This window comes from Melospiza melodia, chromosome 6, assembly GCF_035770615.1.
Source record: "Melospiza melodia melodia isolate bMelMel2 chromosome 6, bMelMel2.pri, whole genome shotgun sequence".
NCBI lineage: Eukaryota > Metazoa > Chordata > Aves > Passeriformes > Passerellidae > Melospiza > Melospiza melodia.
In genome coordinates this window covers 48,752,592-48,766,795 of record NC_086199.1, presented here as the reverse complement: position 1 = coordinate 48,766,795, position 14,204 = coordinate 48,752,592, and the positions used below count along the sequence as shown (strand labels likewise).

At 37.4% G+C, this 14,204-nt stretch overlaps 1 protein-coding gene across 1 annotated transcript in view; it reads right to left on the bottom strand.

Moving 5' to 3' along the window:
- Positions 1-707: 707 nt before the first annotated feature.
- Positions 708-14,204, bottom strand: part of ELP4 (elongator acetyltransferase complex subunit 4) — a 142,946-nt gene continuing 129,449 nt past the window's right edge. Inside the window, exon 10 of the mRNA XM_063160553.1 lies at positions 708-1,310. Within this exon, the coding sequence (XP_063016623.1) occupies positions 1,179-1,310 (132 nt within the window). The 3' untranslated portion in view covers positions 708-1,178. The remainder of the gene's footprint in view (positions 1,311-14,204) is intronic.

The window sequence follows — 14,204 nt, the reverse complement described above, 5'->3', positions numbered from 1 at the left end:
TTTGAAACTGTAATGCAATCTTACAGCTGGGTGGCTTGGAAGTTCTGCAGAGAAGAAGATATTACCTCTCAAAATGGAAGTCAGCCTCAGAAGAAAGAATGCAAACCACTTTAATTCCCAGGTCAGCTTTGCTTCACTGTTCCTTTGTTTGATGAGAGAGACACGGGGATACACAGAGAACAGTTAGGAGCTCACAAATTGTATATCTGAGGGTACAAAAGGCTGAATTACTTGTGTATTCTGCCCTGCTTTAGACCAGCTCTCTGTGACATCCTTCCCCCAGCTCCAATGCACTCTTCTGGTTTCCCAGCATTAATGTAGCTGTCGGTTTGAATTTCCATCTTGAATTATGTCTGTTGACATAATTTCATAGTGCTGACTTCAATTGTTTAGGATTACTGTTTTGAACTACATAAGGAAACCAATTCTTTCCTCTCTGGTTAGGAAATTCCATTCAAGTGCATTTTAGTCCATGTAGTAAGCCATAAGGCAAAGTAATTATCTATAATATATTCTGATTTAAACACCCCCATCCTCAATTACAGGCCTATTAGAATAAAAACTATCTTACGTATTATAAATTTGTTATTACATATTTAATAAAATGAGGTAGGGATTTCCTGAAATTTAAGAATGGTGTTTCAATTACAGAAATGCATGTTTTTAAAAATGTGTAGTTTGCTGTTTGAATAACACATGACAACGAATTGCTTAGTTCCATTCCTTTATTTCAATAAGTTCCATTCCTTTATTTCAATAAACACATTATTCATACAAAATATTATATGTAACTATATAAAAAATCCTTTTGGGAAAAACATCCCTTTATTTTTAATGTAAAAAAAAAAAATTGAAAGGGTAATTGCAATTTTTGTATTTTAAGTAAAGGAACAAAATATTACCTGCTTCCAATGGAGCAGAACAATGGCAGAAGCCAACAGAAAAAAAGATTTAACAAAAAGCAAAACCCAAATGAGACCAAATTTAGTACAAAGAAAGAGAACACACACAAAAAAAAAAAAAAAAAAAAAAAAAGGAAAAAAAGGAAGGCCTCATATGATAACACATATTTTTAAAGACTGCTGGGTCAAATCATTAAGAAAAATATTTATATAAGTCATTAACACTCCTAATGAGGGTGTCAGCTGAACGTGAGCGAGGCTGCTAAGCAGAATCCACTAGAAGTCCAGGTGCTGCTTGCCGATGGCCATGGCGCTGCATCCTGAGCTCAGCAGTTTGGCGGATCCTGCCAGCTCCTGTTTGCTCGCGCGGCTCACTGTGTCTGACAAGTCTGGAGGCAAATGCAGCCGCTGTGGCAGGAGGGTTTCAGGAGGGGAGAGAGAGGGAGGAAAGACAGGAAAACACGGAGAGAAAAAAAAAAAAAAAAAAAAAAGATGAATTCGTTTCGCGTGGCGCATTTGGAAATGCCGTCTTTTCCCCGGCTGTTCTGTGTTTACTCACACAAATAAAGCACTTCCCCAACACTCTTCTAGACTTACCTACCATAATATTATTCTCACATTCCAAAATACTTCTGTTTTGAAAACCTCAGCACAACAGGAATGATACGAAGGATTTATATTTGACATGTTAAAGGCACAACGTTTTAAATCTCATTGCTGCTTTTTTGACCGTGCGTCACAGTTTCTGTAAAGACCAGGTTTGTGTTTTCAGTACATTGGATTCTCTAAATTGGAATGGATTTTTTTTCCTTATGAAAATTTTCTAAACAACATATAAATTTGCTCAAGGTACTTAAATACATCTATGGACATTTTCCCCTTTAAAAACCAGTGTTGCATCTGCATGTCAACATCTACACCAAGTTATATTTCCTAAGCAAAACACAAATTTTCTCAAGGTATTTAAGTACATCTATGGGCATTTTCCCCTTTAAAAACCTTCCCCTTTAAAAACCTTTCCCCTTTAAAAACCAGTGTTTCATCTGCATGTCAACCCCTACACCAAATTATTTGATTTCTATAGCAGTGTAAGTAGAGTTTTATTTTTAATATGCACACATGGTGACAAGAGTCTGAAACTAAATTATATGATGGTCAAAAGATGCAGAGGGCTCACCCTGGTTGCACATTATTCTGCTGCATGTTTCCTCCTCATATTCTACTGATAGTGGCTAATAAAACCAAGCAGTGACAGCGGCTGCATTTGTAGAAGGCAATCATACATGTTAATCAAAGCCTGCCCTCCCCAGTGAGTTGTAGGAACATTAAATCCAGTTTACAGATGGGGAAACAGAGACAGAGGTTACATGGCTGCCCACAAACACATGGTCCTTGCACAATAAACCTTATTTTTCAGCTATGAAAAAAATATTTCCACCCTCCTTCTGAGGGCGATGTAGAAAAGACATGACATTACCATTTAGCTTTTGTAAAGGGAGGTGAAAATTAATGTAAAACTGAGGCTTTACTTGCTTAATGACTGGCTTGCTTTTGGACCCAGGCTGGGTCAGATGAGACAGTTGAGCATCTTCTGCACAGTGCAATAATTTATGAAATTGGTATCATGGAAGGAGCATATTTCTTGAAAGATTTAGTAGGCAAAGGCTAAATTGGGTGGTTCCTTTAAAATGCACTCGCTTCTGAAGGGAACAGGAGAACAGCAGTGGCTGCAAAACTGAATTAGGAAGCTCTGTGGACTGTCCTTATTCTCAGCTTTGCCACATTTTTGCTTTTATCACACCTAAACACAGCTTCCCTTTCTTCAGTATTTCTGGAACTTCTGTAACATAAGAATTAGATTAAAAAGCATAGGAAATCTCTGAATTTTCAGCGAGCTGACTGCAGAATTCCTCGCTGGCTCTGAGACTGGGCAGCTGGGTGTAGCCTGAGAGATGCTCCCAAGGGCTTCCCACCGCTGGCCACTCCTGGCCGTGGGCAGCACTGGGAGAAGAACTGTGCTTTTATTTTCTCCAAGGGAAGGAAATGCAGAAAATAATGCATGAGGAGCAGGAAAGCCTGTGTGCAGGGTGAGATGCCACAGCCCAGTGCTGGAATAGGAGAGAGGTGTGCATTTACTGGCAGCATTTTGCCTGAGAAGCGCAACCCGCACACCTGTAAATACCACACAGCTACTGCAGCTCTGAATTTGAGCTGCACTAAACCAGCGCTGTGGCAGAGAACCCTTCACCCACAGCTCTCCCCTTACTCCAAGGCAAGTTAAACCTGGCTGTGGCTGATGGTGCTGCCTCATTTCTGCCTCCATCACACACAGGGCACGAGCCTTTCTCCTCTGGCTGCTGAGCAAAAGGTGTGCTGGGGAAAGGCACTTGGATGCTGTGCGAGACGATGGGAGCGCTGCAAAGCAGAGAAGGAGAAGCTGGGAAGTACAGGGAAGCGCTTGGAAGATCTCTCAATCACATTTTCTCTCTAAAAAAGTGCACAGTACTTTGCTGTGGGCAGGGGGATGTGGGGGGTGGAGAGACAAGTGAAGGAATCCAACCTTCCTCCATTCCCTGCTGGCATCTCTGTAACGAGGAGCAGACAGAACCAAGGCCCAGCAAACTCATCTCACTCAGACACTAAATATCCCTGACTAAATATCACAGACAGGGAACCACTGCAAAACCTGCCATGCTGCACTGGACTTCAAAGTGGGGCAGAAAACAAAAAAATCTTTCATGTAAACGCTGTGTTCATTTGCTACATTTATTCTAAAATAAATATATAATTTTAGAATATATGCTACTATATTTTAAATATAAATAAATATATACTTTTAGAATATATACTACTATAATAGTATATAAATAATATATAAATAAATATACTTTTGTAATATATACAATTATATTAGTGTATATATACAATTATTATAATAACTATATATACAATAATTATATTATATACTATATACTATGTACTATATACTATATACTATATAAAATATAATATATAATATACTATATACTATATAATATATATTTATATACAATAATCTATACAATATATGTAATTATATATAATTATTATATATACAATTTTATAATATATACTACCATAATAGTGTATATATATACAATTATTATAATATATATAATGGATATAATTATATATGTTATATACAATATATGTAACTATATATATTTTATATATATACACTTTCATAATATATACTACTATAATAGTATATATATAAAAGTATACTTTTAAAATATATACTGCTATAATACTATATTTTCAATATAGATAAATGTAAATAAATAAATATATACTTTTAGAATATATACTGCTATAATACTGTCTATTTCAGAAAATAGACAGAAGAATGTCTGCAAAATTGCAAAGATTTAGATGGGAAATTAAAAAATTCAAGATCCTTAGATTGGATGTTGGGAGTGAGTTTTTTACAGGTGTATTTGTTATTATACAGAATTTCATTACACAGGCCTTATTCTCTCCTTCCTCATCTTCTTCAGTGAGGAGGATGCACAGTGCTCATTTAGGGATTGGCTATTCCTTTAGTGACTGGCTAGCCAGTATTTTATTTTCTTGTCACTGTTTACTCTGAGCTTTTCTGACATATTTATTGTGCACTATTCAAACCTTGTTCTGCAGACAGAATGGCTTTTCAATAGCACATGTCAGTATATAGCACTTGAATGCTTCACAAATACCAACTGTGTTATTTTCCTGATATTCTTGGGAGAGAAGGCAGCAAAGTTACCTCCATTTTAGAGGCAGGGAATTGAGGCACATGAAACACATGGCAAAAGGTATCTACTAATTTCAGAGACAGAACCTCAGTTAGGACTTGCTTTCCCAGAATGTTTAGCAGTTTACAGAATTCCACATGTTCAAATGCTAACTTCATCCGCAGCTGGGTGCTTAGTATTTCTCAAAGAATCCCCAAGACAGGCACTCAGAAAGCAAGAGACACAAAATAAAAGTATTGAAACAAAAATGCTGTGTTGAAGCAACATGACCACACAGAAGTTCAGTGCTATTGGCAGAGACACACACCATACCTTCCATGTTTTAATTATGAGACCATTCCTCCTGTAATCCTTTCCTCTACAATCCCAACTTCCAAACATTATTAAAAAATTGCTGGTTCTCCAGGAGGCACATTTCACTGCCTACACCACATTCATCCTTAGAGCAGACCTATTTTGAACAACAAACCACAGAGTCCTTTGAAAACAGCTGAATATTATCTTGTCTTTAAGATCAGAATCACTGGACACACACGTTCTCTGTGAACAAAGCCTGCACAGATATTTCAAAATATCATTCCGTACGTTTTCTGAGTGGAGAAGTTTTCTGTGTGGATAAATTTTCTGTGCAGAGGAATTTTCTATGTGGAGAAATTTTTTGTACGCCCATATACAGGGCTGAAAATAATCCTAATATATTAACACCATTTAAAAATATTGTATATGTTAAGCCACAGACAAAGAGGAAATGCATTGCATGGTAGTGTACAGACATCTACAGGTAAAGCAGCTGGCCTTTATTTTTGGTACCAATAGGGACATTTTGGTCACTTGGGCTAAGGCAGTAAGTGATGGTATGAACAGGCTGTGATCTTTCTAGGACACCAGCACCACATTTCCACAGATATTTGCTGACCACAGAGAAACAATCCCATTTAAAGCCCCAGCTAAACACAAAATGTGTTCTGCTGGACAGACCTCTCTGCTATTTCTGAGGCTCTGACCCCCATCCTGCTCAAGCTCTCTTTCTCTGATCAGCCTGGTAAGAATCAGGATCATTGTGCTCACATTGGCAATCCCAATCCTTGCCCAGGCTTTCCATCCCACAACTGCTTTTCATGCCAAAAATGTCCCTTCTCTGGTTATCTGCAGTCCCCAGGCTCAGCTTTCTGCACCCAAGCTCTTCATTCCTGTCCCTGACATCCCTGCATTTTCCCTGCCTCTGTTTCCAGCTCCTTTTCCTGGGTTCAAACTCAGCACCAGGCTCCCCTTCCTTGCCCTCCTTGCGCTCACAAATACTAGCTTTGTTATTTTTCTAATATTCTTGGGAGAGAAGGCAGCAAAGTTACCTCCATTTCAGAGACAGGGAGTTGAGGCACATAAAACACATGGCAAAAGGTATCTCCCAATTTCAGAAACAGAATCTGAGGCTGTTAGGACTTGCTTTTCCAGATTTAACAATTTTTAATTTGATTTGTTTAACAAATGTAATTTAATTTGTTTAATTTAATTTAATTTGTTTAACAATCCCCTGGTTTGTTCTCCTCCTCCTCTTCTCACACATTCTGGATGTGTCCTCCCCATTCCTGCTTCCTGCCCCTCTCCCCAGCCCAAAATGTGGGCACAGCTCCCCTGCTCCTAAAAGCAGGTAAACACCTGCAGAAGAATCAATTTCTATGCACTGACTGTGCCAAACAGGTGGGTTTTCACAGGACAGCAAAAACCCATTCATGGCCTAATTGCTAAACATAAAATTAGTTTAAATAATTTAACATTTTTACTGAAATATTCCAGAACCACAAAACTTCATGTAGTTGAGAGCAGGCTGGCAGGGCAACAGTATTTTAAGGCAAAATGTCATCATGTAAAAGCAAAAGTAAATGTGCAAGTGAAAATAGGATCTTACAATCACTCTCCTTGGAATAACTTAGAAAGAAAGGTAAAGGAAAGTGAAATACTAGGGCATTTATCAATTTATCAAAGGGAAGGAAATTTTATGAGTGAAATATTAGGATATTTATCAATTTATCAAAGGAAAGGAAAATTTATCAGTGAAATATTAGGGTATTTATCAGTTTATCAAAGGAAAGTAGAGTTTATCAATGAAATACTGTTTATCGGTTTATCAAAGGAAAGGAAAGTTTATGAGTGAAATACTAGGGTATTTATCAGTTTATCAAAGGGAAGTAAAGTTTATCAGTGAAATACTGGGGTATTTATCAGTTTATCAAAAGAAGGCAAAGTTTATCAATAAGATACTAGGGTGTTTGTCAATTTATCAAAGGAAAGTTTATCAATAAAATAGTAGGGTATTTATCAGTTTATCAAAGGGAAGTAAAGTTTATCAATGAAATATTAGGGTATTTATCAATTTATAAAAGGAAAAGAAAGTTTATCAGTGAAATACTAGAGTATTTGTCAGTTTATCAAGGGAAAGGAAAGTTTATCAGTGAAATACTAGGGTGTTTATCAATTTATAAAAGGAAAATAAAGTTTATCAATTAAATACTAGGGTATTTATCAGTTTATCACTTTATCAGTGAAATATTAGGGAATGCTGGAGTAAACTTCCTTTGTGCAAAGTTAATTGTGTACCTGCATTCTTGCAGCATGTTTAATGACATGATCACACAATATTTTCACCCACAGAGGCTGCCAGGAAAGTTTTAATTTGGCATCTTCAGAATCAGACTCTAAATTTTCCTTTGGTGGCTGAAGAAAAAGGAAAAGAAGGAGCAGGGCACAGCTGGGGAAGGGGCTTGGTGGGAGTTTGGTGCTGTTTTGGGCACTCAGGAAGGCTTTGCAGGGTAGGAACAATTACACTGAAGCCAGCTAAGCACACAGCTTTAGGGCATGCATTACCTAAGGAAAACAGTTTAGACAAAACTTATGACATACTTTGTGTCTGCTCCTCCCTCTGCCTGAAGAAAACTTCTAATTACTTTATTTGTTCTCAACAGGGGGAAAAAAAAAAGGCAGAAGTGGAAGATGAGATGATGTTAAAGGACAGCTCAGAAGGGACAAAGCGAGTCCAGTCCCAGCACAGAGGACCAAATACTCACTGATGGTTTTCTGGGATGCAAAGATTCACATCATGGCTATTCAAGGAACTTCCAGTGGGCTGCTATGTTTGGTTTATTTATTAATTACATAGTATATATTATTTGTTATTTATTTTATTGTTAAATTATTAATTAAATCATTATTTCTTTATTAAAGAAATATTATTATTAGATAATAAATAACATTTATAATAATATGCATATCTTAATATATAATAAATATATACTATTTAAAATTTAATATATAATAAATATATAATAAATAATATTATATATGATAAATATACTAGATATGATATATGATATATGAGATATGATACGATATACTATATATTATAGTATATATAAGAAACATACTTATAAATATATTTATTATATAATAATATTTAGGTAATTAATTGGAGCAATTCATTTTACTAATGTAATTTTATTTTAAATATTATTTCTTAAATAATATTTATTTATAATTAAAAAACTCCTATTATACAAAAATACCAGTGAGTGGTTTTGTCAGTGTATCCTACTTTATCAAGGGGATTGTTTTAGGGAGGGCTACAAAAATCACATATTCTGTAAAATGCTTTAAGCAATGGAGAATACAACAATTTTTTAACAACCATGTGATAAGCAGGTATATGTGATAAGCAGATATATGTGTATTGGCACAAATCTAAAACCCAAGTAATTCTGTATATTACTCTAAAATAATTATTATATTTTCATACCTATTTTAAGTGTAATACTGTAGCAAAAAACCCCAAAAAGTTGCAAAATCAGTTGCAAAACCACTGAATCTCATTAAAAAATGAGGTGATAGTTTGTCCTTAATTTGATTCATATTGAAGTAATTTCCCTGTAGTCAGCCTCGTGACTCTGTTAACAGTTACACGAAGCTTTAACAGCTGGGCCCAAACTTCCCAAAAATCTTTACAATTCATTTCCTTGGATCTTTGACCAAAAAAAAAAAAAAAAAAAAACAAAATAACAAAAAAGGAAAAAGAAGAGCAGCTTATTAGTGCAGTATGGCTGCAGGCCTGCCTTGGGGCAGGAGATGGGTTAATGACCTCTCCAGATCCCTTCCACTCCCATTTGCTACAACTCCATGAAGACTGGAGTCACCAAAGCCGAAGGGATTTGGTTCAGGGGGAAGAGGGGGGTGGGGAGAAGAATTTTAGGAATGCTGGGAAAATGAAAGATGCAGACCCTTAGTTGGGGAGCTTTGCATCCCACTTACTTCTCTTGGAAGCAGAACTCTCCCCATCCCACAAAGCCCCCACAAGAGAGATGTTTTACATGATGTTTTCCCCCTTCATGTCTATTTATTGTCACCTATTAGTAGTAATTTCTACCTTTGGGCTTAATGTAAACACAAAGGTGTGCAGGTACAAGATTAAATTTCTTCTAGAGAGAAAGGTTTTTCTCAGATATTTGACATGGAGGTTACTGCAAGTTTTGGCTTCTTCTCTTGCCAAGCTTGAGGGGCACCAGATATCTGTATTCTGATGAAATTAATTCTCTTTTATATGATATGTGGTCTACTGGAGTGATACATCACTTATACTGACATAACTTTGTAATTACTTACATGCCAAAACATCGTAATGAAAATATACCAAAATTTCATTATAACTTCTGAGTTAATGGAAGTTCACTTCTCAAAAATGACTGAACAATAAGCACTTGGCCACTGAAGACATTAACAGGAACAGAAAAGTCATTCCAACTGGCCTAGGCCTGTGTCAGGCAGAAATCATATGGCTGCTGTCAAATTTGGCTCACAAATAATGATGGGGTCTCACAACCAACAACATTTATCTGTGGAGAGAATGGAGCCAAACTGTTCTCTCATAGCTGCATTTCAGCCTTACACAAACTCTTCTTAAACCATTCACTGTGAATCTTTCAGGTTCATGTTACAATTGGCTGCGTATTTTAACAAATTCAGGAGATAAAACAGTCGGTAGCTATTTTTCTGTATAACGGACACGAACTCAGCTTCTTCCTGTTCTGCTATATTCATTGACACTACATCACCGTTTTTAGATCACAGGGATTTTCTAAACTACATTTTCTAAATTTGCATTTCTACATTTTCTAAACTGGCCTTAAAGAACATGAGACTTGACTTTTAGAAAGAGCATTCTAAAATTTTTCTACATTTTAGGTAACTGTGCTTGGCTTATAATTAACAACCATATCAATTAATGTTAAAACTCATGTTAAAATAACATCTACCATATGCAAGTCCTATTTATTTAATTTTTTTTTAGGTTGCAGCACAACCCAAGCCATCATGGTGTTAACTATTGCTAACACCAGGTGTTGAGAGAAGCCTTCCAGTAAGAATAACCGAGAAATAAACTTCTACCTGTATGTCTGTCTGCTAAAGGATAGATAGCACTACTGAGAACATTGGAACACAATTCTAAAACTCCTGTTTTCCCCCCACTTAGAGAATGTAAAATAAAACCAGGACAGTTCTGACTTTCACTTCATTTACAGAACACCCATTAGTGTGGGTTTCCAATAGCACAAACAGATTGTTTGAACAGCATTTTTAAAGACACATAGCAAAATTAAAAGCCATTAATAAATCTACTTCCTTTAATTATATATTCTGCAAAAATCCATTTAACATTTCAGAACACTGATACACTTTTCAGTGTATCATCTTTACAAAAGGGATATGATAATATCCAGGAGAATTCACTTAAAACTCTGCTGATTTGTTTGGATGTGCCACATGGTCCTGTTTCTGTTTTCTGACCAGAAATCTGGATTCCTGAGTCGGAATTTAAAGCTTGGTTTTATAACACTGGCTGCTGTTCAGAGATATTTGTACCAATACAATTCAATTCTGTACATGTTTGTGTAAAAATGCATCCCTGGGGTATTTTGGGTGGCTGAAGAAGTTCCAGTTGCAGAGTGGGTAGAGATGGGTGGGTTTATCGATGTGCAGCTCCAGCCATTATTTTCAGTGTCAGGAGAGTGAAGTACAGACAATGAGCCCAAACAAACTCATTCCAAAGAAAAATTCCAACACGTGGATTTGTTACATGTGAAGGGACTCAAGTGGAAGATAAAAATACAGCTCCTTTATGTTCTAGCTGCGGTCTCTGGATCATGAAGAAGTTTACAAGAAGGGCTGGATCCATCAGGAATGGTTATAGGCTGCCCAAGGACTGCAGGTGTTCAACTGCTTGTCTGATCCACAATTCAGAGAAACCTGTGGTAATCTCACAAGCAGAACTGGACTAAATACTTACACAGCACACTATAGTAATGTTGATACAGCTCTTATCAGGCACAAATGGAAAGAATGTCTCTGCCTTGAAGAGTTTATGGTCTGAATGCACAAAAGGGGTAAAAAGGAAAACAACAAAATATCAAGGCAGATGGAAAAATGTAGTGATTTATAAATATTAATGCTTTATTAAAGGGTTTTATTTTTTCCTTCTAACTGAAAAAGTAATGTTCAGAAAGGTGAGTGAAAGAGAACAGCCATAGGGAAAGAAATGAAGTGACAAAGATGGAGTGAAGAAAGGGAAAGATGGAAGGCAGGAGTTGATATAATCTAGTTACATAATCTAGGCATGAGATTGAGAATATATTGTTGAGATTGGAATATACTACCTAAATCCTGAAAGGAAACACTGTTCTGAATTCAAGCAGCAGCTCATGAGTCTGATGGCATCATCTGCGTGTCCAAAGCAAGGGCATTTCTCCTGTGGATGTGTTCCTTTTGCTGAACATCTCCTCCCTGCGCTTACGTAAGAGCAGTGATGCAAGGCTGGGTGATTCCAGGGCTCTCAGGACAGCCCGGGTGGGTGCTGATGTTCATGTCACATCCTCTTCCCTGATGGGTTCACTCAACCTAATTGCAGCTGTCTACAAGTCAGCCACTCAGCCTAACTCACATTATAAACCAGGGAGGGATGAATCCTCCTTGCAAGTGCTTGTCCATATCTGCTGATTATTCAGGAAACCTGATGACTCTCTCAAACCAAACTCTTACCTCCCAGCCTGAAAGGTCAAGGGGAGGAATTCAGTCCCACAACTCTGTGAAGCTTCTCATTGAGTCAGTGCCTGCAGTGTGTCTGCTCCCTCTCCGAATGGCACTGCAGCCTGCCACGGAGCACAGATTTCCTGTCACACCACAGATGGCTCACTGGAAACGCTCCAGAGCTGCTGGTGATGCCCACGATGCTCTACAGCAACTTGAGGCTCTCTACTGGGAAAGCTTGAGGAGTGTTCGGGGCACTGTGTGTACAAACAAAAGCTGAGGATGTGGGCAGGAGGGAGAAACAGCACTCAGAGCAGAAGCATCTGTTCCTCTGTTCCAGGATTACAGTGTTAATGTCACCCTCAGAAATTTCAGCTAGATTGAAAACCTCCGCAAATGTTTGAGTTTGCATCCAAAACTATCTGGTAAAGTTCACTGTAATTTACCAGGCTCCCGTCACCTTTCAGAAATCTCATTAACACCCTTGTGCAACTACACCAAATAAGTGATCAAATGTATTCTGCCTCTTGATAAAATCACCCAGCTCACAGAAACCCTTCACAGAAAGGTTCTGCTCCAAGACAGCCAAACCACACTGGCAAGTCTCCATTGCAAGTGCATTTCAATGGTGCTTTGCCAACTCAAAAAGCAAATGTTAGCCGGGGAGGGGAGGGGTGGGGGTTATTGTTTTATAGCAGGAACAGCCCTGTGCTTCATATTGACTTTTTAAAGTCAGCTGGAATTACAAGTTTTCCCTTGCTCGGCAGCCCAGCAGGGCTGGGAAGCATTTCTGGGCACTCAGACCTGGAGCACAGGCTGCCCACAGGGAGGATTCCCTGCCCCTGCTCCCTCCTCCAGACACCAGGGCTTGCTCCTCAGCTTGCTGCAGAAACATATTGCACCACCAGAACACAACAATTATCACATTTGTAAAGCTTCAGGGATAGGAACAATTTAATAGCTTTTTGAAGCAGGCTAATTTTCTGGAGCTTTTTTTTTTTTTTCCCCCATTATTTTGCTTTTCATGCATGGACAAGCTCTTCTTTGCTACAGGTATTTTTCTGGGTCTGCTTTGCAGGATTATTATGAGTGGAGGAACACAAATTATTCAATCACTTCAAAACAGTGAGAGAGAGAAGTGAAAAAGGGCTATGTAAGTGCAAACTACTGCTACTAACCTCTGTTTTAAAAAGATAAGAATACATTTAGAAAGCAATATATTAGAAAGATAAAAGTATTGCTGGTTTACAAAACTCTGCACATTTGCAAACAGATGACCAGTTTATTTTTGCAGATTTTCATAAGATAGAAACTTCAGCTCTGCAGTGGCAAATGCCACGGGCAGATACTGCATGCAGTGGCAAAAAGCAGGCCAGAAGAGGAGAAAAAAAAAGGTATTTCTCCTATCATGGAACTGCCACTGAATGATGTGCAGTTCCTGTAACTCCCAGGTAAGGATGCAGACATTACATAATTCATTTTCCAATATCTCTGCAGCGCTAATCCCTCGTGACTCAGAGCTACACTTACAAACTCCAGGTAACAAAGCCTTTTGTGGTGTTGCTTCCAAATAATCTTTGGACTTCAGAAACCCGTGAAGTGTAATTTGACCTCTGTAATATTGGCTCAACCCGTTTTTGGTAGGAAAAATCACATTTTTATTCAGTGATTGATATTACTTATTAAAAGGAGAGAAAAATTGCATTGGTGAGCAAGCAGTCATTCTGCCCACCATTTGGGAAACTCATGCTTTTAAGGAATTTTAAACACAGAATGAGAAGGGGAAAGGTTAAAAGACAGGTCACACTAATTTCTTTTTAAACAACTCTGCTTCAGACAGTAGGTCTCAGTGTGAATGAAAACAAATATATTAAATATGAACGACAGAAACTGGTATCACATTAAATGCAAGACTTTTATGACTAATTTTTGATTAAAATAAACATTGCTATTTATCAGAAAGTTAGGGGGAGGGTTGAACATTTGAGCTGATTCCTACATCAAAAATGTGTTTTGTAAAGAAACTATATGTCAAATTATAGCTATTTGCTTTCAGTTATTTCGTTTTGTACTTTTCATGTGCCAGTATTTTTTTCATTTTGCCTCTTTATTCTGTATTACAAGTAACTCTCTTTAGAGCAATAAGATCTTTAAAATCCCTTTAGTGTTTAGAAATGTCAACAATTCAGTAGATTATACTTGATGAATAGGCCAGATAGAAAAAACCTGCCTCTAGTTTTTATCTCAAGTGAAGTAAGGTGCTTTGAAGAGCACTTGATTTGAGATTCAGAAGCCTGCCACTATTCAGCCAGACACTCTTGAGAGCTGTTAAGTCCTGACCCATAGCATGAAAACAGGTTGCAGGGAGGGAAGAAACACCAGTAAGAAATATATTTTGTGCTCCCTGCGTAATTATTTCTCCTAAATACCATTCAAACGTTTCTTGCTATAAAGAAGTAAAAAC